At 58.8% G+C, this 25,106-nt stretch overlaps 6 protein-coding genes and 1 non-coding gene across 7 annotated transcripts; 4 read left to right on the top strand and 3 right to left on the bottom strand.

The window, feature by feature from the left end:
- Window positions 1–3,235: 3,235 nt before the first annotated feature.
- On the bottom strand, window positions 3,236–6,263 carry B0H18DRAFT_1042946 (aspartic peptidase domain-containing protein). Its single transcript, XM_048030646.1, has 5 exons — window positions 5,884–6,263; window positions 5,661–5,739; window positions 5,425–5,611; window positions 4,788–5,300; window positions 3,236–4,735 (listed from the first exon to the last, which is right to left on the bottom strand). The coding sequence occupies exons 1-5, from the start codon at window positions 6,030–6,032 to the stop codon at window positions 3,450–3,452; spliced, it is 2,214 nt and encodes a 737-aa protein (XP_047886950.1). The 5' UTR covers window positions 6,033–6,263; the 3' UTR covers window positions 3,236–3,449.
- Window positions 6,264–7,576: 1,313 nt separating this feature from the next.
- Window positions 7,577–8,956, top strand: B0H18DRAFT_1042941 (uncharacterized protein). The gene is made up of 4 exons (XM_048030645.1): window positions 7,577–7,702; window positions 7,759–7,795; window positions 7,845–8,798; window positions 8,857–8,956. The coding sequence occupies exon 3, from the start codon at window positions 7,863–7,865 to the stop codon at window positions 8,790–8,792; it is 930 nt and encodes a 309-aa protein (XP_047886949.1). The 5' UTR covers window positions 7,577–7,702; window positions 7,759–7,795; window positions 7,845–7,862; the 3' UTR covers window positions 8,793–8,798; window positions 8,857–8,956.
- Window positions 8,934–9,947, top strand: B0H18DRAFT_886285 (kinase A anchor protein; the record flags this gene model as incomplete). The annotated part of the gene is given in 5 exon segments (XM_048041118.1): window positions 8,934–9,123; window positions 9,135–9,353; window positions 9,416–9,481; window positions 9,493–9,680; window positions 9,834–9,947. Coding segments are annotated over 5 exon segments (777 nt in total), but the record flags the coding sequence as incomplete, so codon positions are not given.
- A 2,804-nt stretch (window positions 9,948–12,751) lies between these two features.
- B0H18DRAFT_t144 lies at window positions 12,752–12,848 on the bottom strand. The gene has a single exon. It is a non-coding gene; the product is annotated as a tRNA-Ala (tRNA).
- A 3,267-nt stretch (window positions 12,849–16,115) lies between these two features.
- On the top strand, window positions 16,116–18,956 carry B0H18DRAFT_1125109 (OPT oligopeptide transporter; the record flags this gene model as incomplete). The annotated part of the gene is made up of 10 exons (XM_048034965.1): window positions 16,116–16,247; window positions 16,298–16,486; window positions 16,544–16,709; window positions 16,769–16,803; window positions 16,870–16,964; window positions 17,024–17,248; window positions 17,308–17,520; window positions 17,579–17,799; window positions 17,858–18,226; window positions 18,277–18,956. The coding sequence occupies 10 exons, from the start codon at window positions 16,116–16,118 to the stop codon at window positions 18,954–18,956; spliced, it is 2,325 nt and encodes a 774-aa protein (XP_047886947.1).
- Window positions 18,957–22,172: 3,216 nt separating this feature from the next.
- Window positions 22,173–23,715, bottom strand: B0H18DRAFT_1042875 (uncharacterized protein). The gene has a single exon (XM_048030644.1). It carries the CDS (start codon window positions 23,550–23,552, stop codon window positions 22,461–22,463), a length of 1,092 nt encoding a protein of 363 aa, XP_047886946.1. The 5' UTR covers window positions 23,553–23,715; the 3' UTR covers window positions 22,173–22,460.
- A 243-nt stretch (window positions 23,716–23,958) lies between these two features.
- Window positions 23,959–24,647, top strand: B0H18DRAFT_959486 (phosphatases II; the record flags this gene model as incomplete). Its single annotated transcript, XM_048042821.1, has 3 exons — window positions 23,959–24,312; window positions 24,378–24,505; window positions 24,560–24,647. The coding sequence occupies 3 exons, from the start codon at window positions 23,959–23,961 to the stop codon at window positions 24,645–24,647; spliced, it is 570 nt and encodes a 189-aa protein (XP_047886945.1).
- Between the last annotated feature and the right edge of the window lie 459 nt (window positions 24,648–25,106).

Below are 25,106 nucleotides of genomic sequence, written 5' to 3'. Positions count from 1 at the left end.
TCTTTGGCGCCTTCGGACTAGAGGCCGGGGATCCCGTCATTGTCTCGGAAAAGGGTGACTATATGCGGGTGTATGCGCTCTTATATGGGCGCTGCGATGTTGTTCTAGAGTCTGAAAAGCCGGTGAGTGCTTCAGGTGTACGAGCGGGTTCAAAAACACCGCCCGGGGCTCATAACCTGTAGAAGCTAAACACGCGGTCAGACGCTCAGTCTTAGTAGAACATCGACTAGGAATTAAGCTACCTAAACACGCGGTCAGACGCTATTTAGGTAGTCAGTACTAGGGTATCGTATAGTCATGAAAGGGTCTCACCTCAGTCTTAGTAGAACATCGACTGAGGGAAAGGAAGGAGAGAGGACGAGAGGACGAACCACCCCCGGTGGTACGTCACGTGCCCGGTGGCTGAGATCGAGATCGCGACGCGACCTCAACAGGGCCGGGTTGGAACAGTCTCGGCACTGGGCTTGGGCGGCTCAGTGCGTGATGTCGGTTCAACTTCGCGGTTGGATGGCAATTGCTCCGCGAGTGCTCTGACTGAGTTCTCTGGGTCGGAGAACTCAGTCCGGGCGGACTGCGCGGTGCGAGAGGCAGCTTCTTGATGATGAGACGAGGTCTTTGTCTTCTTAGACAAAGCCCTTTCTGCCCTTCGGGCAGCTCTCTCGGCGTGTTCGCAGTCTGCGACTCGCGCCTCGAGGTCTTCGTACCATTCGTTGCTGTGCAGCCCCTTGCCTGATGCCTCAGCCCATTCTTGTATGGGCTGCTCTTGGCTCGCGGCGAGCTTAGCTAAGATTTCCGCGCACAATGCCCTCAGCCTCTTGCTGCGGGTTCCACTTCTGGACCCGCGGCTACTTCGCATTGGCTCGGTTGGAACAGTCTCGGTGCTGGGCTTGGGCGGCTCAGCACGCGATGCCTGTTCAACCTCGCGGTCGGATAGTGCCTGCTCCGCGAGTACTCCGGATGAGTTCTCGGGGTTGGAGAGCTCAGTCCGGCGGTCCCAAGTTTCAGGTAGTGCTTGAGCAGTGTATTTGGCCCGTATCTCGGCCAACGTTAACCGAGGCCTGGCATTCGCGCGAAGTGCCTGGCGCTTTTCGCGGCGAGATTCACGAGTGCTGCGCGAAGTCTCGGTAGTGTTGGTTGTTGTCGACTCAGACATAGTGTAGGGCTGCCAGGTCGACGAGAGTGATGCAATGCATAGATTTCGAGTTTGAGTTCGAAGTTTCGAGTTGTTGCCAGTAGATTTCTCCAGAGTAGAAGTCTGTTTGAGAAAGCAGAGGAGCGTAAAAATATGTAACGACCCAGTTCACACCCGCAGATACGCTGTATCCAATCTCTATTCAAGAGAAGTCTACAGACTATGTGTATCGTTTAGGCAGTGATTAAAGGGTAGTTGGAGACTACAGGAAGTGCGCTGGCGCGCCATATGAGGGGAGTACAAACATAAGCAAACAGCATATAGATAAGATAGTCCATATCGGGTAGGTCTTGATGACATCCGAATAGGCCCGTTACATCGGTGAACAGTCGGCTGCCCGTCACGATCTCATGACGGGGACGGGGAGATAGATTTCCTGGGGGTGCCAGTAAGGACATGATGCCCAGAACAAAGTCGACAGTGCAAGGTCCAACCATGGCAGCAGCTCGGAGAGAGTGGGGGGTGAAGTGATATGGACCTGGTTGGAATCACGCTGTCGTTAAAAGTCAACGACGGGGGAAACCGGACGTTGGCCCGACAGAGCCTGCTGCACCTCGAGGCTCGCATCCAGTGATCTCCAATTGATTCCGGTGATTGTGTCGGCATACCGATGGGTGGATGATGACGCAAGGTCGCTGACACACCGGCCATCTTCTGAGAGAATCACAAGGTGCGTCCGATGGCCTATAAATAAGTGACAAAAAAGACATAGAGTTTGATACAACCGATGTGCCTTTCCTGAAGCCTTCGAAAGGACTACTGGAGTTTGTTTCTATGCATGATCTTACAAGTTGACGCCATTGAATGCGGAACCTGGCAGTGGGTTCACCAGAACAGTACATCTCAACTGAACGGATGCTGCAACGAGGGTATGTCTTTACGAATGACAAGCGTTCAGCAAGCCTCAACCGACTCCATCATGGGTTTCTGTAATGACTACTGTCAGACGTCACGACACAAGCTACGGTAATAGAGATGGGACTGGATATCTCAACTGTTTCTGTCCATTGGTAGCTGAGGTGAATCATGGTAGCTATTGACACTCTAATGTTAATGGGCGCATCGATTGCGAACGATGTGGTCCACCTCAGACACACTGCGACAAGTCCCATTGTGGGAGGGAATTCAAGACAACCATTTTCCCTGTGTGGACCCTAACCCTATCACATGGTTACCACGACGCAGTACTTGCGGATGAATCGTTCATGAAAGATACAGCACTATCGGCTTTATCGTCCATGAACGATGTAGCACTGTAGGATAAATCGTTCACGAACGACGTAACACTGTCGTATACAACTGCAGTGCTGTCGGAGGCATCGATCATGAACGATGCAGCCGACCTGTCGCATACATCTGCAGCAATTGTAGCCGGCGGTGCTGTATCGTTCATGAACGATGCATCCGACCTGTCGCATACATCTGCAGCGATTGTAGCCGGCGGTGTTGTATCGTTCATGAACGATGCATCCGACCTGTCGCATACATCTGCAGCGATTGTAGCCGGCGGTGCTGTATCGTTAATGAACGATGCATCCGACAGTTGTAGGATGCATCGTTCACAAACGATGCATCCTACAACTGCCGGCTTCATCGTTTATGAGCGATACAGCACTGTCGGCTACATTGTTCATGAACGATACAGCACTGTCGGCTACATCAATCATGAACGATGTGGCACTGTCGGACACAGGGCTCTCGTCGCAGTGATGTCGGAGATGTCTGCTCGCTGTACATGAATATTATGTATGTTGGGTCGTGTCGGACCATAGATCGCTGTAAAGTCGGGATATCTTGGGGCAAAAAATCCGTACCCAAACCCATGTTACTCCAATACGTCGAATCTGCGCTGTTTTTCCCCTGTTTCATCGGGTTTGGTACCTGTTTGGAGGGTAAAACCCAACATTCTGTAGGCAAAAGTGGTGCTACCCGGACCCTATCCCAACCTGTACCCCCTTTAGAAAACACTATATAATTTTACTGGCTGCCCCCGGCCGGTAATTATTATATAGTTAGGAAGAGCGTGGGAAACAACCCAAAAAAGGAAATTTTACTGGCTGCCCCCGGCCGGTAATTATTATATAGTTAGGTAAGCACAGCAGGTAGAATACACCATTAGCAATAAACTCAATGAGAGACAGCAGTCAAAGTCCAGGTCCTACACTACTTAGATACCGAGACCGAGGAACGACTAGCAAACAAGTCCACTTATCCAAGCGATGCAAAGCATATAGTATATACACACTCGAGATCAGTGCTATGATTCTGTTACACACGACGGCGGCAATGTCCGATCCAACTCACTACATGAATGGTCGCTTTCAACCCGCTGCTGCGAGAACACAGGATGCGCATCCCGATGTTCACCTGCATCTTGATCCTCCCCGACAACGCCGCTGCGCTGCGCGCTATCCAAATCTGCGGAGGTGAAACTCGTCATCCGCTCGTACCCCGGCCGTCGCGTCGGGGCCTGTGGCCTGAGGTGCAACCCGTAGTCAGCGAGGTCTTCCGAACGCGCAACCCCGCCGCCGGACGAAGGTGTCCGTGTATGCGCCAACAACGGCACTGCCAGTGACTCGTCGCTCTCCAGCCGTCGATGCGATGCTGCAGGAGAAGACGCGTCACCCGAGACCACGCTACCCCGACCACCCTCCGGCAACGGTAGGCCAGGCGAGCCGGGCGGGCTGTCGAGCCCAGCCCGCTGATACGCGTAAGGGGATCCTGAGGGCTTGGTTTGACTCATGCAGAACGAGTCCCACGACGCGACGCTAGCCCGCGCTGGGCCCTCGTCGTGCCTCCGCTCCCCAGTGCGTTCGGTCGCCCCGTTCGGCATCGAGGACAGGAAACCAAGTGCGTCCGCCTCGCCATAGTACGACGAGGCGTTACGGAGCGGTGTCGGCCTCCTCGGCGGCGACTTGCTACTGTCGGCCATACTGTACCTGTCCGTCATAGAACTGTGCCGTGCGAGGGTATATCGAACGTCCGGGAGGTCCTTGTTGTCGCTCTCGAAGTCGCCGGGCACGCGGCGCCACTTGCGCTTGTAGTACAACCAGCGGGCGACGAAGATGACCGCGCAGAGGACGAGGAAGCCGACGCAGCCGAGGAGGACGTCGATGCCGACGGAAAGCTTCTTCCCGTGAGTCCCCGAGCCTGAGCCCGTGGACGAGCCAGACGCGCCACCGCCAAGCCTGGTCTGGTTGAACTCCTTGATCGCCTGCGTGGCGTTCGTGAGCGCCATGAGGCCGAGCTGGGGGTTGGCCTGCTCGCCGGCGTGCTGGTAGGTGTCATCGCTCGAGAAGGTACCACCTTCGTCGGGGTTTTCGTAGGCCATGACCATGTACACGCTGCGCAGGAAAGGTACCCCGAGCACGACGTCGGGGACGTGGACGGAAGAGGTCATTTGCGCGGTGGACTGGATCATACCCATGCAGTACGATCCGGCGGTGGACGAGGAGGTCGAGAGATCGAGAGGATGGAGGGGGATCTGGGTGCGGTCGTCGAGAGTGATCGTCATGTTGATCGGGGTCGTGCAAGGGATGTAATCTACCCTGCGATTAGAACGACAGAAGGCAGAAGATCGACGATCTCCACTCACAAGTTCCGTCAGACGCAGCTGTCATCCCAAGGGCAGCATATATCCCGCTGGCTATAACCGGTGACGCCAGAATGACCGGCGTCCCCGAGTCGAGCACCGCAGTGGGATACGTCGCGCCCGACGTCGAGTCACCCAGGGCGATCACCTTCGCCTTGCCGTCAACCCAAACTGTAATATCCCGCACGCTCGTCGCCCAAAACTGGTCGTAGTTGTAGTTCGTGACGAGGTCGCGGTACTCGACCTTGCTCGGATCGGGCACGAGCTCTGATGGGTGGAGGCCGACGCCGAGAACGGAGGGGACGTCATTGAAGCCGGGACGTCCGAGAGACAGGGAGAGGAACGGCGCGGACGGCGCGCTGGCGGAAGATGTCATGCCGAAGAGATTGGCGGCGAGGGCGTTGCCTTCGTCATTGCCGATGCTGAGGTAGATGGACGAGTCGGCGGGGAGGGCGAGTCCGAGGATACCGCTGTAGAGGGGATCGAGCGGTTCGCCGTCTACGGACGAGACGGCGGCTGCATGGCGAGATGGTGTGGTCAAGGGCAAGACGGAAGACGAAGGGCAAGACGATAGGGCACAGGGATGAGGTGGGCAAACAATCAACTTATTGGACGCGATGCGCGGTCTAATACTACGCACCTAGCGCCTGGTTTGTGATGTTGTATCCGCCGAGCGAGACGGCATCCCATACTATATCGCCGGATACTGAGCCTCGGAGGTAGGATAGCGCGAAGGAGTCGTCGGCGGCTGTAGCCGTAGAGGGGTCGTAGAGGTGGCCGCCAGTGCCGCTACATGGCGAGCTTGAGCAGGACGTAGACGCGATCCACTACAGTCAATCAGTATCGAACGAATAGGGAGATACAGAGATCACGCACCAAGTCAGCAGAACCGGTATCTACTTGGAGGGAGAGGTTTTGGCGGCCACCGCCGACGAGGACAGGGAGAGTATAGACACTACGAGTTTGTTCAGCTCATGGACCCGCGTACGAAACGCGCGCTCCGCTCGGCTTGCAGTTCCTACTCGCTCGCTTTTTGATGTCGATCGAGTGTTCGCAAACTTCAAAGCCAGGTGGCGCGACGTCGAGACGGAACACTCACGATTGATACATCGACTCGGTCAAGAGCTGTAACGGCAGCACGACGCCGTTGCTGCCTCCTGAGCCTTCTCTTTCAACGACCGTCTCCCGCTCCTTCCCCTTCCATGACGGAGTCTTCGTGCGCGACGTGGTAGCAACAGGGACGCGCATCGGGCAGTCGAAGTAGGCCTGTGAGTGTTGAAAAATGATATTGATGTTTGCGAGGTCGTCCGAGTCGTTGTCCGTTAGCGATGCAGCAAGTTATCAGAGGGGGATAGACTGAAAGAATGGCGTGAATTCGAAGAAGGAATGACGCGGGGCGAGGAGAGGAAGCAATAGATATAGGTTGTAGTGCGGTCAGAAGTAACCGCACCTGGGCGGCCCCAGCACGAACTGTCCATGGCCAGATCTCATCCGCGTTCTCGCTAACCGACAACCCGCACACTCACGCCCGGCTGGGCGTTACCTAATCCGTATGTCGTACTTTTCAACCTCCATCTCCGCGGCGCGCGCCTTCTCACGACAAGCGCACTCAGGTCGTTGCACTGGGCCACCGCAAAGTCTCGAATTCGACCCGTCGAAAGAACGACGCGAATGACACAACGCGCTCGAAAATACATAAGTCGACATACGCAGAAAGAGCACTCTGGTGCGGCTCGCCACAAAGACCTTCGCGCCGACGGCACTCTTCCTTTCATTCAGAATTTCTGGGCGCGCTCTCGACGGCGTATGTTCCCCGTATTACAATACTCCGGATGTGCCCGCCTTTGCCGCATCGAGGCTAGCACCGGCATCCATACCTACGCCTTCAGTCTTCGTTTGACAGAAGCAGTGTAATAGCATCTCCTTCTCTCGTTGCTCTCGCGAACTGATGTGCTCTGCTGCAATCATCCCAGTCCGTCGCCGTAACGACATGGGAGTTCAAAACATGAATAGCATCCTGAGTAGGTCATTAGCGCGACGATAACGACTCCCTCAGGAGTTATACATACATGAAAACATACCTGGACCGTTGCGCGCAGCCACCGTCGCTCCGACAGCTTTCGGACCAGCTGAACAGGTCGGGATTCGAACGCCGCAATCTACCTCCTGATGAGTCGAGGGCTGAGGGCAAGCTGAGCGCACAGAGATGGGTTATCAGCAACGGATGGGCTCGCACGGGGTCTGTCTTGGCGGCTGGCGAGCGTCTGCCCTGTCATGTTGAACGGCACCGGCAACGCGCTCTCGGGGCGAGTCAGGTCTGGGGCCCAGGAACGACGAACCCCGAGGTCATTATGCACGGGACGAGCAAGGCACGGTGCGGGTGAGCGTCGGCGACGATCGGGCTTGCGGAATATGCAAACGAACGGTCGGATCTGAGCGCATTGGGGACGTACGAAGGTAGACCGTTTGTCTTGAGCGCATGACGATGCGTGTTAGATACGAATGTCATGGGCGACACGCACGTCGTAAATGAATTTGTCGCCCTGTCGGACGGATCACGAGCGCCGCAACGCCCCGTATAGCGTAAAAGTCGGACTGCCACCTGAACGGGCGTGCGAGTCATCCTGCCGAGCAACACGACCTCGGTGCTCAACTTCAAGCGCGAGATGGGAACATACCTGGCACACGCAGACAATTCTTTCCCTCGGCAGCAATGCTGCGTTACCATTCCCCGTGCTGCACGCCTTCCGGATGTTTGTGAACGGACCGACAAGGGAAACGCACCATGATAGAGACGCGGGTGGTGATGTCTCGCGCGTTTCGCTCTATGAGAGGGACCCGACGCGTCGTCGGATCGAATCTAAAGAATGAGTGACCACTGGCGTCCCCATGGGAGACGTAACACGCACGAGAGAGAGGTGAGTGCGGCTTCATCTTCCGTCTCGCTGTCTAACTTCCCGAGCTGTATGCGTAGCGTGGCCTGCGGCTGACAGTCCAGTATTGACGCGACGGTGAGAAACATACGACCTATCCGTGGCCGATGCAAACATTTGGAGGCAGGCGACTCGGAAGGACCCGATGTTAATATGTGCTGACGCGGGCAGCCAGCGGCCCAGCGTGGCGGCCCCCGGGACGAGGATTTGCAGCGATGAACGCAATGGCCAGGCCGCCTTCCGATGTGTCGTCGCTGTACGGGCCAGCTGTAATGGTGCGCAGAGGACCCGTCTGAGTCTGCTCGCCACGGACTTTGGGGAGGGGCAACGCCAGGACTTGTGTATCGAGACGAAGCGGCGGGGCAGCGGGCCGCTCCGAGCGGGTCGGAGGGGATCAAAATGGAGGACAAATTGGGACACACGGTCACGTTCCTCGCCCCGCACTCGGCCGCGGTGCGCCACAACTGGCAGCGCAAGCTCAAGGTTCGTGCGACTCGATGGGCCTCGCCTCTGGCCACGCGCATGCTCCCCGTCTTCGCGCGGCCCCTCTTCCTCCCCTTCCACATCCATCCCCTCTTTTCACCTCGCATCGCCCTCTCGGCTCTCGCTCGCATGGACACGGAAGCAGCATTCGAATCAGCACAGATTGGTGGTCGCGGCAGAGGTCGTGGAAGAGGAGGCTTCAGAGGTAGGGGCAGAGGAAGGCCGCGTGGGCGGGGCCGCGGTCGCGGTGCTGCGGCTGGGGCAGGTGAAGGTGGAACGAGTGAAGAGCCGTACGGAGAGGTCGAAACGACCGCGTCGATCGTCGAGATCATCGAGACGGAGGAGATTCCGATTACTGAAGAGGTTGAGGGCGGCGCAGCAGAGGAAGAGCCCGCTCAGGGTCAGCGCGGACGCGGAAGGCGCGGAGGACGACGCGGGTATCGGGGTTGGCGACGTGGAAGGGGCAGGGGCAGGGGCGCTGCACCTGCCGAAGACGGCCATACTCAGCCAGGCGAAGGTGAACAGGCCGAAGGGACGAGGGAGGCTCGCCCTCCTCGTACGAAGAGGGAACGACCTCCAAGGCCACACTTGACACACTGTGCGTACTTCTCTGCTCATCCTTCCCACCCTATGCTGAACGCAGCGCATACATGCAGTCATCTCTCTCCCAATCGTACGTTTGCCCGCATCTGTGCATCGTTAGTGACTGGCCTCACATTCATATGCGACATAGGGCCACCACGCAGATCTCCAAAAGACCATTTCGTCCTTCACGGACGCTCTCCTGGCCGCAGATCCCGCCATTACCGGGCTCGACCCGAGCGTCGTCGTCCCTGCCCGTCGGCTGCACTTCACACTTGGCGTCATGTCTCTCCAGAAGAACGCGAATGGAGAACAATCGGGCGCAACTGCAGCCTCCGACGGTGCTGAGCAGAGTTCCCCACGCAGAAGCCGACGCTGGCGAGCGCGATCGCCCATCTGGAGAGTCTGAAGCCGGACATCATAGAATTGCTTGCGGGACAGAAGCTGCATGTTGAGCTGGGTTTGATGGATATCATTAGGGGAGGAAAGGGAAGTTCCAATCGCGCTAACGTGATGTGGGTCGGACCACCTGAAGATGGCGAGTTCGCGGAGAAGTTGTGGACCGTCGCGCGTGCGTTGCTTGTCCCTGTATACGGACTGACTACTCGAGTTGCTGACCCACATCTTCCTCAGAATTCGTGAACAAGTCGTTTACATCGGCTGGTTTCGTAGTGGACGAGAACCGCCCGCTCAAGGTACGTCCGTCATAGACCATCTGATCGCCCTTCACCGACTCGTCCGACTTGCTCTCGTCCGATCCCAGCTCCACTGCACCATCGTCAACACGGCACATCGCAAACCGCGCCCCAAATACCGTACCTTCTTCTCCTTCACGTCCGTCCGCGCCTCCGACGCTCTCCGCGCGATCGCGCTCGACCCGGACTCGCTCACTGTCCCCGTCGCATCCACGGCCGACGGCGGCAGTGGCGACGCTGAGGTCGCGGCGGAAGTAGACGCGGCGGAGCCTGCCGTCGCCGAGGACACTACCAATGGGCACGGGGAGGCCAAGGGGAAGGGGAGGCCACCGGGCCAGGGCGCGAAGAAGCAGGAGCCTGTCCGCGTCGACCTAGGCGTTTGGGGCGTGGACGAGATACAGATCTGCGAGATGGGGAGCCACGGGCCTGAGGGGGAATATGTGTGCGTCGGGAAGATCGCGTTCGACTGAAGGGTGCCTCTACACAAGAGTGGATCTGGGTCTGCAAAACAGCGAAAGCGTGCGAAGGGGATCTGCGCGTGATGATGTCTTTGGTATGGAACGGCGAGCGAGCGATTAAAGTGTACAGTACGTGTTGTATCATGGCTTGAATGTATCGGGCGATCGCTTGGGATCATAGCTGACTGACCAGAATAACGCGGAGTGAGCGTGACCACTAACGTCCGCTTCCTTGTCGTTGCTTTCGAGTACGGAACACATGCCTCGCAGATGCGTCTCTGGCGTGCGTGCGGGCTAGGCTTCTCCATCTGGTCAACCTTGCCACGTCCGCAGCTCATCCGTGGATGATGTGGGACCGCGTGGTTGATTCGAGGCATCAAGCGCGGACTTCGGTCGCTCGCATGTACGTCCGTCACCTTGCTTGGTGTGGACACGCTCGCTGATAGGTTGCACCTCAGCATGCATCGGCCGTCTTCTCGTCGAGTATTGAACGGGCATAGTCCTTACAGGACATGTTGGATATTGCCTCGTGGCGTCGAGGTACTTATTGCACCGGAGCTAGTCGTCACAGGAACGTACATCTTCTCTGAGGTTCGCATGACAAACCGCCATTCAAAGGTGCAACGAGGCTTAGGACACTCACGCGTCAAATTCGACCAATGGATGGATGCACGGTGGGCGTCGAAGCGTCGGAAGGTCCTGTCAAGTCCACACTTACCGCGGGTTCCGTAGTCGACGTTATGCAGGGCATCCGCCGCCCCACTGTCCTCTTTATGACGGCGTATCGAGGGCCCGAGTCTCGGGGCGATAACTCGCCCCAACATTAGTCGCATACTCAAATCCTAGCACTTCCGGTGTATGGCTGCGTTGAGTTCCTTTCGACTCGTTGATGTCCCGGAGATAACTAACGAGTGAACGCACCTCACAGGCAACCTCTAGTGCTACGAATCCTAAACGTTTGTGTGCGTAAGTCTCACAACACTGATCGGTGCGCGGTTTACGCAAGTATCCGAGGTGTTGGAAGAGCACAATAACGATATTCTGGCGTCCAAAACCGCGGCTTGAGCTCGTAGGCTGTTCGTTATAAGCACCCGGTCTCCGTCATTGATACACGGTACGAACTCCAAAATCGGATGCCCTCCACATCGTTGAAATTGGTGCTGATGTATGCAATACAGGTGCGGATGCAGATAGCTCATTACCACATGACCGTGACAAGACTTATCTGTACGGAACACTGTCGATAAGATGTACAAGAAGGCCGACATCAGCTGGCTTGAGCTCCACCCGCGAGACAGAGGCGGCAAGATAGTGAGAACAGAAGTGCGGAGACACGAACGTTTGAATAATTGAACTGTCGAACACGTCAACGGGACTGCGCTTATCTCGTCAGATTTGTACACCAGGGGAGGCCCATATAATAAGGCTACGTACGAGCTTGCTCAAAACGATAAGCAAGATCACTACATAGCATCGCTCGTACTCGCGGACGCAAGCCGGACGCAAGTAGATGCTCACTCATTTTGGGCAAATCAGAGTGTGCGTCTTCGTGGAGAACACAGACATGGTTCCAATTGAGTGAGTGCACTCGTCGTGTTCCGAGCTCAATGAACGAACAACTTGTTGTACAGAAGAACAGAGTGTACCTCGGCCGTTCAAAGCGGCTTTGGCGCTCACGCAGACCCGGAGACAGGGTGCTACGCCCACTGTCATCCAACAGTGCGAATAGCGTGTGATCAGACGCCAACCACGGATTGGGTCTGCAACGTCTGTGGACTGTCTTTTGGAAGAGAAGATGCGTACATGCGTCACATGAACGCGGCACACTGAGTACGTCGACCCATCTGTGTGACGGCCCTGGTGCAAGCTGATACAGTAAGCTGACAGGCTGGGACGTGGCGTCGCTGAGCCTGAAGGCAGTGGCAGTCGACACGCCCATGCAGAGGAACATAATCGACCGTCGCCCGCTGTGTTCGCTTCACGTGTTATCGCGTAGTCGAATCATGATCAGCCGAGGTCAATTTTACCAGTCACACTGCAATGACATGGCCCACTGGCTTGCCGAAGAATCTCGTCGTTATCCGAATGGTAGCGAGACAGCTTTGCATAACCAAATCTCACCGTAAATGTGACATGCTACAGTACCCCCGGGCCACAGACGCGTCGAACGCGAGCCTGAGCAGGCCGCTTTGCTTGCACCGTACCGGCACGCACACAACGAGGCCGAGGACGCGACGCTTACTTCCGCTTCCAAGGCCGTCGTGCTCTGGCTACTAGGGCTAGCTTTGGCAAGGCACTGTCATCAACGTCGATCATAACCGTTGCCGACCCGCGACAAGTCGACTAACCATGCCAGAATATGACACGAGCTCCCGCGGATCTCGGATACCCAAGAAGCTACCTCACATTCGCAATGTGAGCATCTGGATCCTGGACGAAGTCGGTGAGTCTATCATCGACGTCGAGGTCCTTGATACTCTCTTACACCCCTTCGCCTTCTGTGTTCTGTGAGCTGGCTTATCACAAGCTCATAGATATCCCCTCCATACAACAGGTCGCGACGATTGTGACGATCCCGTTGCACGCGCCGTCACGATAAGCTACAATACCTCCAGCTTAACTCGAGCTCGCGGTAGGCTTATGCGTCTGCGCCGCCCGAATCGCAGCAGGAGTCCCATCCGTGGCGACATCCCCCACGTCCCATTCCATCGTGCAAACTGAGAGCCGGTTGTTCATACAGCATTCCAGTCGACCGCGCGGAAGGTTAGTGTTCGTGATCAGATTACGCGACAAAAAGCACGGCCCACGGCCATCGATGGACACTCAGGGAGTCGAACCCTGGACCTTACGCAACTTTACCACTGACGTATCGGACATGCGAAGCGTACGCGCTACCAACTGTGCCAAATGCCCGACGATTGTGGCTGCGCCGTGCATTTTGTGGGTCCGCGAGTGGTGCTGGCTCGTCCGAAAAGGGCAGTTATTACTATGTATAGACTGCGAATCGCAAGTGACGCGAATTTGGCAAGCAGCGTTCCCTTTCGAGAGTGGGTGAGGCATCCCCTGAAGACGTCGCACGTACTCAAGAGCTGGTTCAGGTGAGCAGGCTCGCCTCACCAGCATTGATATATGATAGGTAACTCGTCTCTCCGGGCAATTCATCCTCTCACCAACACATCTGAAACGCGGACGCGCAGGCCCTACTTAACAGCTCGTGCCTCGCAATCTGGGTATTCGCAGCGTGAGCATGACCGTCGGCCGTGTCAGGTATGCAGGCAATTTTTGACAGCCCCGAGCAGACGCGCCGGCATAAATTCTCTCGTGCATTGCTCACACTCCGTTCCGGATGACGTTCTCTGAGAGCGCTCTCCGACATACCAGTAGTACTGGATAGTGTTGAGGCTGGCTACTCTTGGAAGGTACGCAGATCATACGGGCGCGAACTTGTCAGGACATGTCGACGTCCCCCGGCTCATATCTGTATCAGTGGTTCTGCAGGTCCTTCTCATGTGTGCGCAGTTCTCGTGCAGCCCATGCCCGGCGTCATTACCAAATTAGCGCGGGAACATGAATTCAGACCTTCGAAGGCATCTGTGAGTCCACATTTATCTCCCGAATGTGAACATTTGAACTTACAAATGAGCTGGTGGGGCGTGTATGTGAAATCATGACTGACGTCCGTTCAATCCCCTTCAACTTCCGGCTTCAAACGGCAGGCGTGCGCATGGCCTCGGGGAGAGGCTGAAGCCTTGCAGGCGGTATCATTTGCGTTCGCTACCTGCCCACTCCGGGAGAAATCATCTTTCGAACTGTATCACAGGAAACAAACATTTCGGTCGGCGTTATGTTTCTTTTCCTGACCTAAGTTGACGACATAGCGTCCCAGCCGGTCCGCTTATATATAAGCATGGGCAGCGTCGCATGAATCTGGCACGTACTCGATCGCAGTGTACCGCCTTCATATGACGCTGAACTGAACCTCGCTCCACAAGCGGGACCAATTCATTACTTGCTGGCGACCGTCGCTCTGTCACTGGTCAACCACATCGTTGAACATTTGCGGGCGTGGTGCCCCCTTTCCGGGTCGGTTCCTCGGGGCGCGGGAGCACCACATCGCTCGTGTTGGGGGTCTCGAAAGATGCCGTCGATCTCGCTTCCGCCCAACGCTCGTCTCCACGTGGGCAACACTCTTCTATCGTGTGTACGTACTTATGAACCGCCGCGTCGCCCGTCTCTGCTATTGAGTCTTTCCCCTTCGCGGGTCTCAAGATCTCAAGTCAAGTTAGCAGCGTAGTCCGAAGAACACATTCAGTCGTATTCGGAATGTAGTGAGCATTTTTTTCTACATTGGTATACCCAGCGACTCTACGGTGCACCGCCCTTCGACGCGACAGTCCTCCGTCTAATATTGGCTCAACGACCGCCTGCTATGCGGCGTAAGGTCAATGTGGAGTTTGGGTTCTTCGACATGCGTCCCAATCTTTGGGCCGCCTCGGTGATTGACCGTTGCGGACAACTTAAAGTCCACACGTCAAGACGCCTGGCCTCTGGCTCTGGCGAGAAATGTAGCTACACCGCAGCTTGGCATGCCCATGTGGCTGACACATTCGTTTCCTGCGAGTCAGCGTCGCAATTCTGAGCAACTCGCCGGCACAGCTGACGTCGTCGCTCAGCGCTCAGGACATACGAGCGGCATGGAGACGTACCGAGTTGGGGGTGCGATGCTAGAGTATATAGCCTTCGCTCGCGAATCTGGAAGAAATGTGCCTCGACGGCCCGTTGGGTTGACTTCATCTCGTGGCGAGAGGTAGGTTTTCCATCGGTATGTGCCACGATGGCCTCACCCTGGGGAGCGTTGAGGCGGTTGAGGGGGCACACTTGCGCGCGATTGCTGCTCCAAGCTTGTTGACTGAGAGCTGGGGTCTAACATGAGAGAAGGGAGACCAAGGCATCTCCGTCAATTTTTCGAGGTTAGTACGAGGACCAGACACGCATGGAACTTGCAGCACTTCGCATTGAAAGGTGGGCGCAATGTCCCCATGGGGCTCAACAGGAACATCTGGAAGAGATCCGACCTGACGGAGCGGACAGAATGTTATGGCTTACATACTAGAGGAGTCGACGGGCATGGGGCCGTGCGGGATTCGGAGCACAATTGGGTATGCAGCGCGAGGATGACGACGCAGGTCTGTATCGAGAGCACGACATCCTGCCCCACAGACGCGTAAGGTGGATTTTGCGGGGACGGGTTGCCGCCTCTGACAGTGGATGCGTATACACTCGTGGACGCTCGACGGCATGGGTCCGGCGTCGGGCTAATGGTAAAGGCACACGGAACGCAAGAATAGCGACCCAGTCAGTGGGACTAGGCTGAACGGTGGGCTGGAGTGTAGTACCGAGACCCAAGGCCTCTGGAGGCACCGGGACCGACGGTGCGGCAAACGACCAAGGTACTTACACCCGCCAATTCCCGGTGTTCATTAAGCGTTCGGTGCCTGTGCACACGATAGCCTTCGTCAACAAGTTACAAGATGCCGGCGTTCTGGTATGCTGGCAGAGCACGACGCAATGCTTGCCGCAATGCTAGGCACACGTCTTCTCCTGAGCCAAGGACGTGAATGGATGGTAAGTGCCTGGATCCTGTGCAGACTTTACTCCCGCCTTGCTATGCATTCGAGGCGGTAAGATAGCAAGGTTTGAAAGGTGTCCAGACATCGGGTGACAGTGACCGCCAGTCCGTACGTCCCCGGGGCACAGAAAATCGTTGTTTGGGAGCCAGCCGCGAGTAGGGTCGTGCGGCGCGGGCGGGTCGTTTGCAAAGTTGAGGAAGAGATCGAGGAGCGGGTGGCGGAGGCGGGCCAGGGAGCGGGCCGCCACCAGCGACGATCGGATCTGGCTTGGGACGAGGGAAGCATATGGGCGCATGGGCGTCTGGCTGATAGCAGAGGTGCGCTCCTCGTCCTCCTCCCCTGCTCCATGTGGCCCGCTGGTTCCTGGAGTTATCATGTCGACTTGCCTCATTTTCGCCGTGCCTTGGCCACATCTGCCCAGTCTTACCCCGCTCGCTTCTCATCCTTATAAGCTCGCAGGTCATGTTATCGTGCGCCGAGGAACCCGGCTCTTCTCTCGACGCCCTCGTCGCCATCATCCCCCGCCACCCTGGTTGGGTCGTGATCCAACATGGCCACAGTCGAGCGCAAGCTGTCCGACTCCTCTATGTCCGACGAGAAGTCCATCGCCAACGAGAAGGGTCCTCTCGACCTTCCCGTCCTCGATGCCGGCGTGGATGTCGACCCCAACGCCGTTGGTGATGTGCGTATCATGATTTTCTGCTACCGTATGCACCGTTGACTGTGCACCAGGTATCGGAGGACGTCCGTGCAATCGACCTCGACGAGTCCGGCAAGGAGCGTCCCATCGAGACAGGGGAGGACTATGCCCTCCGTCTTGTCTCTCTCGACGATGATCCCACCTTGCCCATCCTGACCTTCCGCACCTGGTTCCTCGGTCTCGGCCTTGCCTGCTTCGCCGCTGTCCTCGGCGAACTCTTCGTACGTTACCTTTTCTCAAGCAGTCTCATGTAATGAGCCTTGACGACCGCGCAACAGTACTTCCGTCCCCAGACCGTCCAGGTATCCGGTCTCTTCCTCCAGGTTCTCGCCTTCATCCTCGGTCGCGGGCTCGAGGCCGTACTCCCCGGGCCCAACCACGCCATCGACAAGATGCGCACCCCCGACAATCGCTTCTGGCGCTTCATCAACCCCGGAGGCTTCAGTGCGTCTTTTGCCCTATCCCATCCACTGCTACTCACGTGTCCCGTATCGCTGTCGTAGATATCAAGGAGCACGTCGCCATCAGCATCATGTCGGTGAGTGCTCACGCGTGGTTTCATGCCATGCGCCATCGCAGACGCGCCTGCTGACCCCCACGCCAGACCACCGCCTCGGACCAGGCCATCGCTATCTCCGTCTTTGCCGCCCAAGACCTCTACTATAACGTCTCGGTCGGCCCCGCCATCGGCATCTTCACGTATGTCTTCGTCTCCTCTGCTTCCTCTCATGGCGATGCTGACGGGTCACCCGACACAGGTTGATCACGTCCCAGCTGATCGGATACGGTCTGACGGGACTCGCGCGAGACTACCTAGTCTACCCGACATGGGCCGTCTATCCGTTCCTCATGCCCCAGGTCCAGCTCTTTGATGCCATGCACCGCGGCCAGGGCGCCTTCCTCCAGAAGAAGCGCCGCGTCTTCTTCTGGAGCGTCCTCATTGCCATCTTCGTCTGGGAGTGGTTCCCGGAGTACATCGCACCGTGCGTCCACAACTCGCTCGTTCCTCCCGGATGGTGTGCTGACGCGTGCGACTCGGTAGGACGCTCACGGGTATCTCGATCTTCTGCCTGGCGGATCGGAAGAGCCCCTGGGTCACTCGCATCTTTGGCGGCGCTGCCGGGAATGAGGGCCTGGGTCTCTTCGCCCTTTCGCTCGACTGGAATTACATCGGGTCTGGCGGCTCCGCGATCGGCTCACTGTTCACCCCTCTCGCGACGCAGCTCTCGATCTACTCTGGCGTCGTCGTCTGCATGTGAGTCTTTTCGTGTCTCTGATTCTCCACGCCCCCGCGTACTGACTGCCGCACGCAGCATTGCGTTCTGCGCCTGCTACGCGCGCAATGTGTGGCACGCCCAGAATTTCCCGTTCCTGTCGCAGCTGCTGTTCTACCAGAACGGCACAGAGTACGATCAGCTGTCGATCCTGAACGCCGATTTTACGCTCAACAACACCTTGCTCGAGGAGCAGGGCCTGCCCTACTACGCCGCCTCGCAGACGCTTTACCAGCTCTCGCGCACGGCGTACATCGGCAGTGAGTGTCGTCTCTCCCTCCGCGCCGTGCGATGTCTGACAACCCCGTTCGCGCACAGCCGCGGTGACGCACTTCTTCATCTGGCACTTCAAGGACGTCTGGGAGGTCGTGCGGAACGTGCGCACGCATGAGTGCCAGGACGTGCACTATCAGAAGATGAAGGTCTACAAGGAGGCCCCCCTCTGGTGGTTCGGGGCCCTCTTCTGCGTCACGTTCGGAGTGGGCCTCGGCCTCTGCTACGCCGCGGACTCGGGCCTCCCCTGGTGGGGCTTCATCGTCGCGCTCATCTTCTCGGCTGCGTTCGTGCCGATCTTGGGCACGCTCTATGCGACGGTAGGGTACCAGCCGAGCTTGCAGTTCTTGATCCAGATGGTGGGCGGTGCGATGATCCCGGGCAAGCCCGTCGCGAACATGTTCTTCACGCTCTGTGAGTGCCCCTCTGCAGTGGCGTGCTCTCACGGCTGACACGCAGACCAGACGGCTACCAGACGTACCAGCTGACGCTGAACATGCTGCGCGACCTCAAGCTCGGGCAGTACACGAAGCTCCCGCCGCGGGTGACGTTCCTGATGCAGACCATCGGCGGGATCGTCGGGGGCATCCTCAACTACGTGATCATGAAGTCCGTCATCGCCGGGAACCGCGAGATCCTGCTGGACGTGCAGGGCACGAACGTGTGGTCCGGGCAGCAGGTGCAGTCGTACAACTCGGCGGCGATCACGTGGGGCGCGCTCGCGAAGCCGCTGTACGCGCCGGGCGCGCGGTACGGGTTCATCCCGTGGATGCTGATCGCGGGGCTCGCGCTGCCGATCCCGTTCTACATCGCGCACCGGCTGTGGCCCAAGGCGGGGTTCAACTTCGTGTTCACGCCCGTCGTGATCGCGGAGCTCGGGTACCTGTCGGTGGGCATCAACTCGTCGTGGATGACGTCGCTCGCGGTCGCGGTGTTCTCGCAGTGGTACCTGCGCAAGTACCGCCCGCGCTGGTTCCGCAAGTACAACTTCCTGCTCTCGGCCGCGCTCGACGGCGGCACGCAGATCATGGTGTTCGTGTACTCGTTCGCCGTCGGCGGCGCGTCGGGCAAGGCCGTCCCGTTCCCGAACTGGGGGCTGAACCCGACGGGCAACCCCGACTACTGTATGCGGCTCGGGGATTAGTCCTTGCGAGGACGCGTTCGGTTTAGAGCCCCGTGTGGGTGCTGTTGTCCTTTTGGGTGCGGGCGCAGATGCTTGTAAGTAGTATACATATGTACGTCTACTGTACACAGTTACGATATAGAGTGGCAGCCAATCGCGCTGCTGCTACGGTCGGGATACGTCGTTAATGTCGCTCGCATGTATGTAGCATACGCCTCGTCGATTCTATCCCCTCTGCTTTTCTCTGGTTAAGCAGACACGTGCGCTGGTCGTCGGAGGCCTCTTGGCCGGCTTCATTGTCCGGTGTGCGCATACTGCGATTCGCAAGCGGATACCCTTCACCTGACAGTCAGAACACGACATGGCGGACGCCTAGCGCGTAGACACGCGTTCGGCTCGGATCTTGTAAGCATGCATTTCGTGAAGTAGACTCGGACGTGCCTTCAAATCGCACCGAAGACGTAACGCAGCCTTCGAGAAGGGCTTGAGCACCCGGGGCGGGGCGTCTCTGTGGGGGTGCGGGGGGACACTGCGGACCGGACGCTTCGTGCCACACAGGCTCGGATGCGCGTCTGGACTCGAGTGTCTTGCGGGACCCGGTATTCCCAATAGGCTATTTGGCGTGGGCGCCACGGATGCCTGCACGCAATGCGTGGCGCCAAGTACGCATGCATTTCTTACATGGAAGACAGAGGCGTGAGCACTCGCGCGTTTAGCACTGCTGCTCGCAGCCATTTGAGACGAGTGGGTGACGCATTCTCACGGCTGCGAACTGTGCTGCCAGTCAGTCGAGGCAACCCGGACAGAACCAACGTACACACCGGAACCAGATCCTGAGTAAGCAGACGAGACGGCCACGCCAAACTGCAGCTCACAGGCGAGCAACCTGCTCGAGCCCGAGTAGATATGGGCCAGTGCGCCGACAGCTCGGAAATCAAAATGAGACCAGAGGCCCGCACGGGTCTGAACCGCATCTCGAAGCAAGATTAGCAGCCCGCAGAATGCAGATTGGCAGATGACTCGCAGGCAGGTTTATTGAGATGCCATCTCTTCAGAGTTTCCGCGCGCTCGGGTCGATCCGACGGGAAGAGAGCGGGAAAGACGAGTTCGAACCGTCGGACGCCGGGGCCACGAGCGAGATAGGTAGGCGTGGAGCAGCGGTATGGAGGCAGATGATTAGGCACGCAGCTGCGGGGATACATATGCATATAGACCACTGGACCCTGACGAGCCGTGTTCAGTACACGCTACTGAAGTGGCAAGTGAGAAGGCGCACCACGGCGGCGTATGGCGGGTTCTTCCTTGAGTCGTCACATTAGCATGGGAGACGGGTGCACCAGGTCCGGCTCGTTGGGCATACCGTTGCTGGTGGGATGAGGATAGGGCAGAATGTCGGTCGAGCGGAAAATAGGCGTTGTATTGATTCCGTACTAGAGCATCACCACGACCCTATACGCCGACTTCGCGCGTGTCATTAGTGATGAAAGCCTATCGTCACAGGGAGCAGACCCAATGGAAAACAGGGATCGAGCTTTGCTTACGGGATGCTGGCAGGATCCGTTAGGCATTGACGAGATAAAGGCTGCTTCGACCCGGCGCCCTTCTCAGGCTGGATCACGTTCGACGACACGCGCTACTCACAGAAGCGTCGAGGCCGTTGCGAATGACATCCTCAAGGCGCATAGAGTATCTCCTCTGCCTGCTGACCCATCTTGACCAGCGAAAACAACGACAGTAAGTATGCGCTTGGTATACGCACCAATACTTCATCGCCCGTGGATCATCGATCAGGTCCGGGAGGAAGCACCTCGAGTCCGACTGGCACGGAGCGCCGTCCTGCTGCCCAACAAGCTCGCGGGCACGCACGCTCGAGTTCAGAAGTCGTTAACGCCGTCACGGTTCCTCGAACAAGCCTATCAGCGGTCCGCCACGAGGCGTCGAGGGTACGCCCATCCATCCATACGAACTCACGTCCTCCAGCGGTGGAACCCCGGTGCACCTTTCCTAGTCTCTGAGACCGTCCGCGCGACGGCTGTGGACGCGTGTGCGATCGTCCGTGGCTCGGACGGGAGGATCGTCTGCCGCGCCGGTGTGCGCTCTCACCTATTGAGCACTTTCCGTGGCGGGCGAGAGCGTCTGGTCCGCCCTGGGCCGCGTATCGAGCGGGAGACGCAATGGCGTAGCTGTCAGACGTGCTGCCGTAACGGGGTGCGAGGATGCGGGTCGCCTCTCACCTCGGCCAGCCTATCCGGATCTCAGCACGCCGCGCGCGTGTCCGTCTAGGCTCTATCAGTGCGAGTGCTAGCTGGAAGAAGGACGAGGACGAGAGGCGCTCGCCGGACCCGCGCGTACGCGTATGGGCACGGTTCGCACCGTGGCCCCTCTTAGTTCACCTGCAACATGGAGCCGCTGGGAGGATCGATCGTGCACCGGCATGGCATACGACGACGGAGAGGCGGGAGGGCCGGGCCGGGACAGTAGTGCTGCGCTGGAAGGCGGACGGCGCAGTGATAGGCTCGTACGTACAGCCGCGATATTCTGCACACGAGGCGAGTTGTGTGCCTCGAGCCTGGACGCGTGAATACGAGGGTGATGGCGAAAAGTCGGCTAGGATGATCCCAGCGCTCAGGGAGACGTTCGTGCGCTAGAACGGGGCCGGATATGGAGGATCGCCGTTGGATGGGTGCTGCGAGTGCTGTGCCAACTTTGTTTTGTCGCGAGTTGGAATGGGGACGTCCGTTTGCGGACGCTCATTCTAGAAGAGCGGGGGCTGCTCGTCCGCGAATGGCTGCGATGGCTGGGGGGCATCCTCCAGCACTGGGCCCAGACAACAGCTGCGAAGGCGTTCACCCGGATCTAGCATTCTTGGCGAGGCGGTCAGCGCTGTCCTGCATGTCGAGATACGGAAAACGTGTTTCCTTTCCCGGGAGCCTTCAAACCTTCCCGTCCACCTCCGCCCTCCCTCCGAGTCGCACGGGTCACCCGCCACGCGTGCCTCGCCCTTCTGACAGGCTGAGCTTCCATTCCGCAGTTGTCCAGTTCCGGACGTGGATGTCGTGAGTACCAAAAGGGAAGCTCGACGGAGCGTCTTGAGAAGCACGACACGACACGACACGACGCGGCGTCCTCAGAAGCACGGGCGACAGCTGACCACGCGCGCCATGACAGGACTGGAAGTAAGCCTTCCGGGCCGAGCGAGCAGGGGCTTCGCGAGTGATAGACTCGCGCGCGCGACTGCATGGCCGATCGCGACACGAGGCTCCCCCAAGTCTGGTGTGCCGTATACTGAGGCGGGCGAACCGTTGGGTGCGACAGATGAGACGGTGGTTGTCGACGAGCAGAGGCATCTGTGTATAGCTGGGAGCCTGGTGGCCGTGGGCTGCAGCAGACAAACGTGTCAGCCAGGAGCGAGACCTGGGGGTTTGCGTCGCATATGGTATCAAGCAAAGTACTGTAATATAGAGCGCGCGGAAAAGCACAGACAGACCAGAGCAGCGCGGAGTGGCAAACGCGTAGGGATGGCTTCTAGACGACAACCCTGCTGGTAGCCGATATGCACCGCAAACCGACTGAAGCGAGACGAGGTTGCCGTGCACGCCCGCGCACAGAAAGGGACCGCTCGTTACTTGTGACCGCCGACCTCCTGGGCAGGCTTCGATCGCACGTAGCCCCTTCAGGACGGAGCGATCGCCCGTGTGTCCAGGCCACCGAGTGGACATCACCGCACAGTGGCGGTCGCCGGCACGGACGAGATGCGGCTTCCGAGATGCAATGAATGCCCCCGCCAACCGCATAGTCATTCAGATTCGAACGGCGCGATCCCCGGGCCCAGCTGTCACGTTTCGGCCTCGGAAATGGAACCCTCGCCTCTGTAACTTGGCAGCAGCCCGAATCACGGACATAGAAGGCGGAAAGGGCGAGGTCCGGCGGTGTGAGCCCCTGGCACGGTGTTGCCGGGAGGAGGTAGGACGGGCGACGCAGTGACAGTGACCCGACTCGGAATCGAAGGCGCGATCGACAGGCGACCACGACATGTACAGAGACCGGCCGGCGTGTTCCTTGTGGGTCCGAGATTCGCGGGATGGAGTGGCCGGGTTGGAGACCGGATGGGTGGCTGGGTGCGGATCCGGGGCGTACTGCCTCCGCCGCACGGACATACGGTCCCGCACGTATGGACGTCGACGCGCGGCGTGATGGCGATCGACTGGCGTACCTACAGCGGCCTCGCGCGACGTCATTGTGGGGGGCGGGCGCTGCATCGATGACGGCCCGCGGGCGAGACGACCCGCGGGTTCGGATATGGGCTGCTGTGCAACCGTGCGCGCTGCGGGGCCCTGCGGCTATACGTGTCCGACTCGGAGTGGTGTGCAGACTGTGTGGCCAGGGGGGAGGGAGGGCCCAGCGTTCCTCATACAGAACGACCTCTACAAGTGGCGTACATCTGTCGATGTGGGTGCCGTGCCGCAGAGGGTGGACAGATACGAGTGGCATCACATCACACCGGGGGTGGTAGGTGGGAGCGTCCGCCTGGCGTTCCGGATGAGCGGAGGAGGAGTTCGAGGAAAGAGGAGCAGGGGAGCGGAAACGGCTCGCTGGAAGGGTTGGTGCCAGCTCCATGGGGCCCACGACTCACCGCCGAATACAGAGACGTGGGATGCTCCCGTGGGGTCCGGCAGCGGCGTGTTGGCCCAGCGTGGCGCGATGTCCGTCGTCGCCGAGGTCGTCCAAGACGGCGGCGAGAGGCGACGAGGACGGTGAGTGCGCGTCGAGGGCACGTCACGTCACCGGAAATGGCCTTCGGAAATCGATAAGATCTGGGATCGGGCGGACGTCGAAGAGCGCGGGGAAGCGCCCGGGACGGAGAGACAGGATCTAGATCGCGGTCGACGGCTCTGCGAGTGTCCATCCGCTCCCCCGTTTATAAGCCCAGCCCTCCTCCTCCATTCGCCACCAGCTCTCGCCCCTCCTCGCCGCACAAGCCCCGTCGTCCTCGCCTCGCCTCGCCGTCCACGCCCAGCCGACCATGATCCGCTTCGACAACCTCCCGCCAGAGGTCATGCAGGCCATGTGCACGCCCATGCACCTCATCATCCCGCCCTCCGCCGCCCACCACACCGGCGCGCTCTACCTCGGCTCCTTCTCCGCCGTCCTCGACCAGCCCCTCCTCGACCAGCACCGCGTCTCCGCCCTCGTCCAGGTCCTCGACGCCCCCTGGGTCCCCGACCCCACCGCAGGCGGCACCCGCGCCATCGACTGCTACCGCCTCGACATCCTCGACAGCTCCTCCGCCGACATCCGCCCCCACCTCGAGCAGGCCGTCCGCTGGATCGACGACCGCCTCAGGAAGGGCGTCAACGTCCTTGTCCACTGCCAGCAGGTGCGTGTCTCGGCTCGGTGCGCGTGTCGCCGCGTGTACTTACGGCAGCGTGTTTCGGAGCGCAGGGCGTGAGCAGGAGCGCGGCCATCGTGATCGCGTACCTCATCTACACGCAGAACATGACCTACGACACCGCGTTCGACCTCGTCCGCCGCAAGCGCGCGTGCATCAAGCCCAACGGCGGCTTCGTCAGGTGCGTGTGCGCGCGTCTTCCTGGTCGTGTCTGGTCGCTCACGACGCCCCGTAGAGCACTGCAGGAATGGGAGAAGCGGTGGCGGAACGTCGGCGCAGATACTCGCCCGCCGATGCGCAGGGCCGCCACGACGCCGCGTTAGCACGGTCCCCCACACGCACCCCATACTCCCGCTGCTCCTCGGTCTCTCGCGCTGGCGCGTCTCCTCCTTGGTCTCGTCTCCTCCCTCTCGTCTGCTCCGCTCTACTCCCTGCTCCACAGTCTCGGCCTATACTCCACACAAAAGCACCACGGAACTTCACGCAAATGTACGAACGAACACTATACCGGACGGTCTCCATACACTACAGTCTGGCCAGGGTAATTGCCGTCTCAGTCTCCGCTCGATCGGTCCCGCCTCGTCTCGCTCTCGCCTGCATCCATGCATACGCGCACGCGCACATATACTCACCTACCCTACGTTCTGGCGTCCACGTCCACGTCCACGTCCGTTCCCCCGTTCATGTCTGTCTGGTGCTCCTCTGCCTCTCACAGGGAAGTTGCACGAACCACGATGACCTCGCTTGCTCGCGTTGCGGACGCACATTCCACGTATCCCTCT

This window comes from Fomitopsis serialis (assembly GCF_022376445.1).
Source record: "Fomitopsis serialis strain Sig1Antser10 chromosome Unknown B0H18scaffold_143, whole genome shotgun sequence".
NCBI lineage: Eukaryota > Fungi > Basidiomycota > Agaricomycetes > Polyporales > Fomitopsidaceae > Fomitopsis > Fomitopsis serialis.
Note: the sequence above shows the minus strand (reverse complement) of the source record. Positions and strands in the feature narration are given on the sequence as shown.

What these genes read in the sequence shown, in the direction of transcription:
- B0H18DRAFT_1042941 (XM_048030645.1), top strand. Translation starts at nt 7,863, where the DNA reads ATGTTAATATGTGCTGACGCGGGCAGCCAGCGGCCCAGCGTGGCGGCC.
- B0H18DRAFT_1042946 (XM_048030646.1), bottom strand. Translation starts at nt 6,032, where the DNA reads ATGCGCGTCCCTGTTGCTACCACGTCGCGCACGAAGACTCCGTCATGG. An exon ending in ATACCGGTTCTGCTGACTTG is followed by an intron (nt 5,612 to 5,660) that starts GTGCGTGATCTC and finishes GATTGACTGTAG; the next exon opens with TGGATCGCGTCTACGTCCTG. An exon ending in AGCTGCGTCTGACGGAACTT is followed by an intron (nt 4,736 to 4,787) that starts GTGAGTGGAGAT and finishes ATCGCAGGGTAG; the next exon opens with ATTACATCCCTTGCACGACC.
- B0H18DRAFT_1042875 (XM_048030644.1), bottom strand. Translation starts at nt 23,552, where the DNA reads ATGGAGCTGGCACCAACCCTTCCAGCGAGCCGTTTCCGCTCCCCTGCT.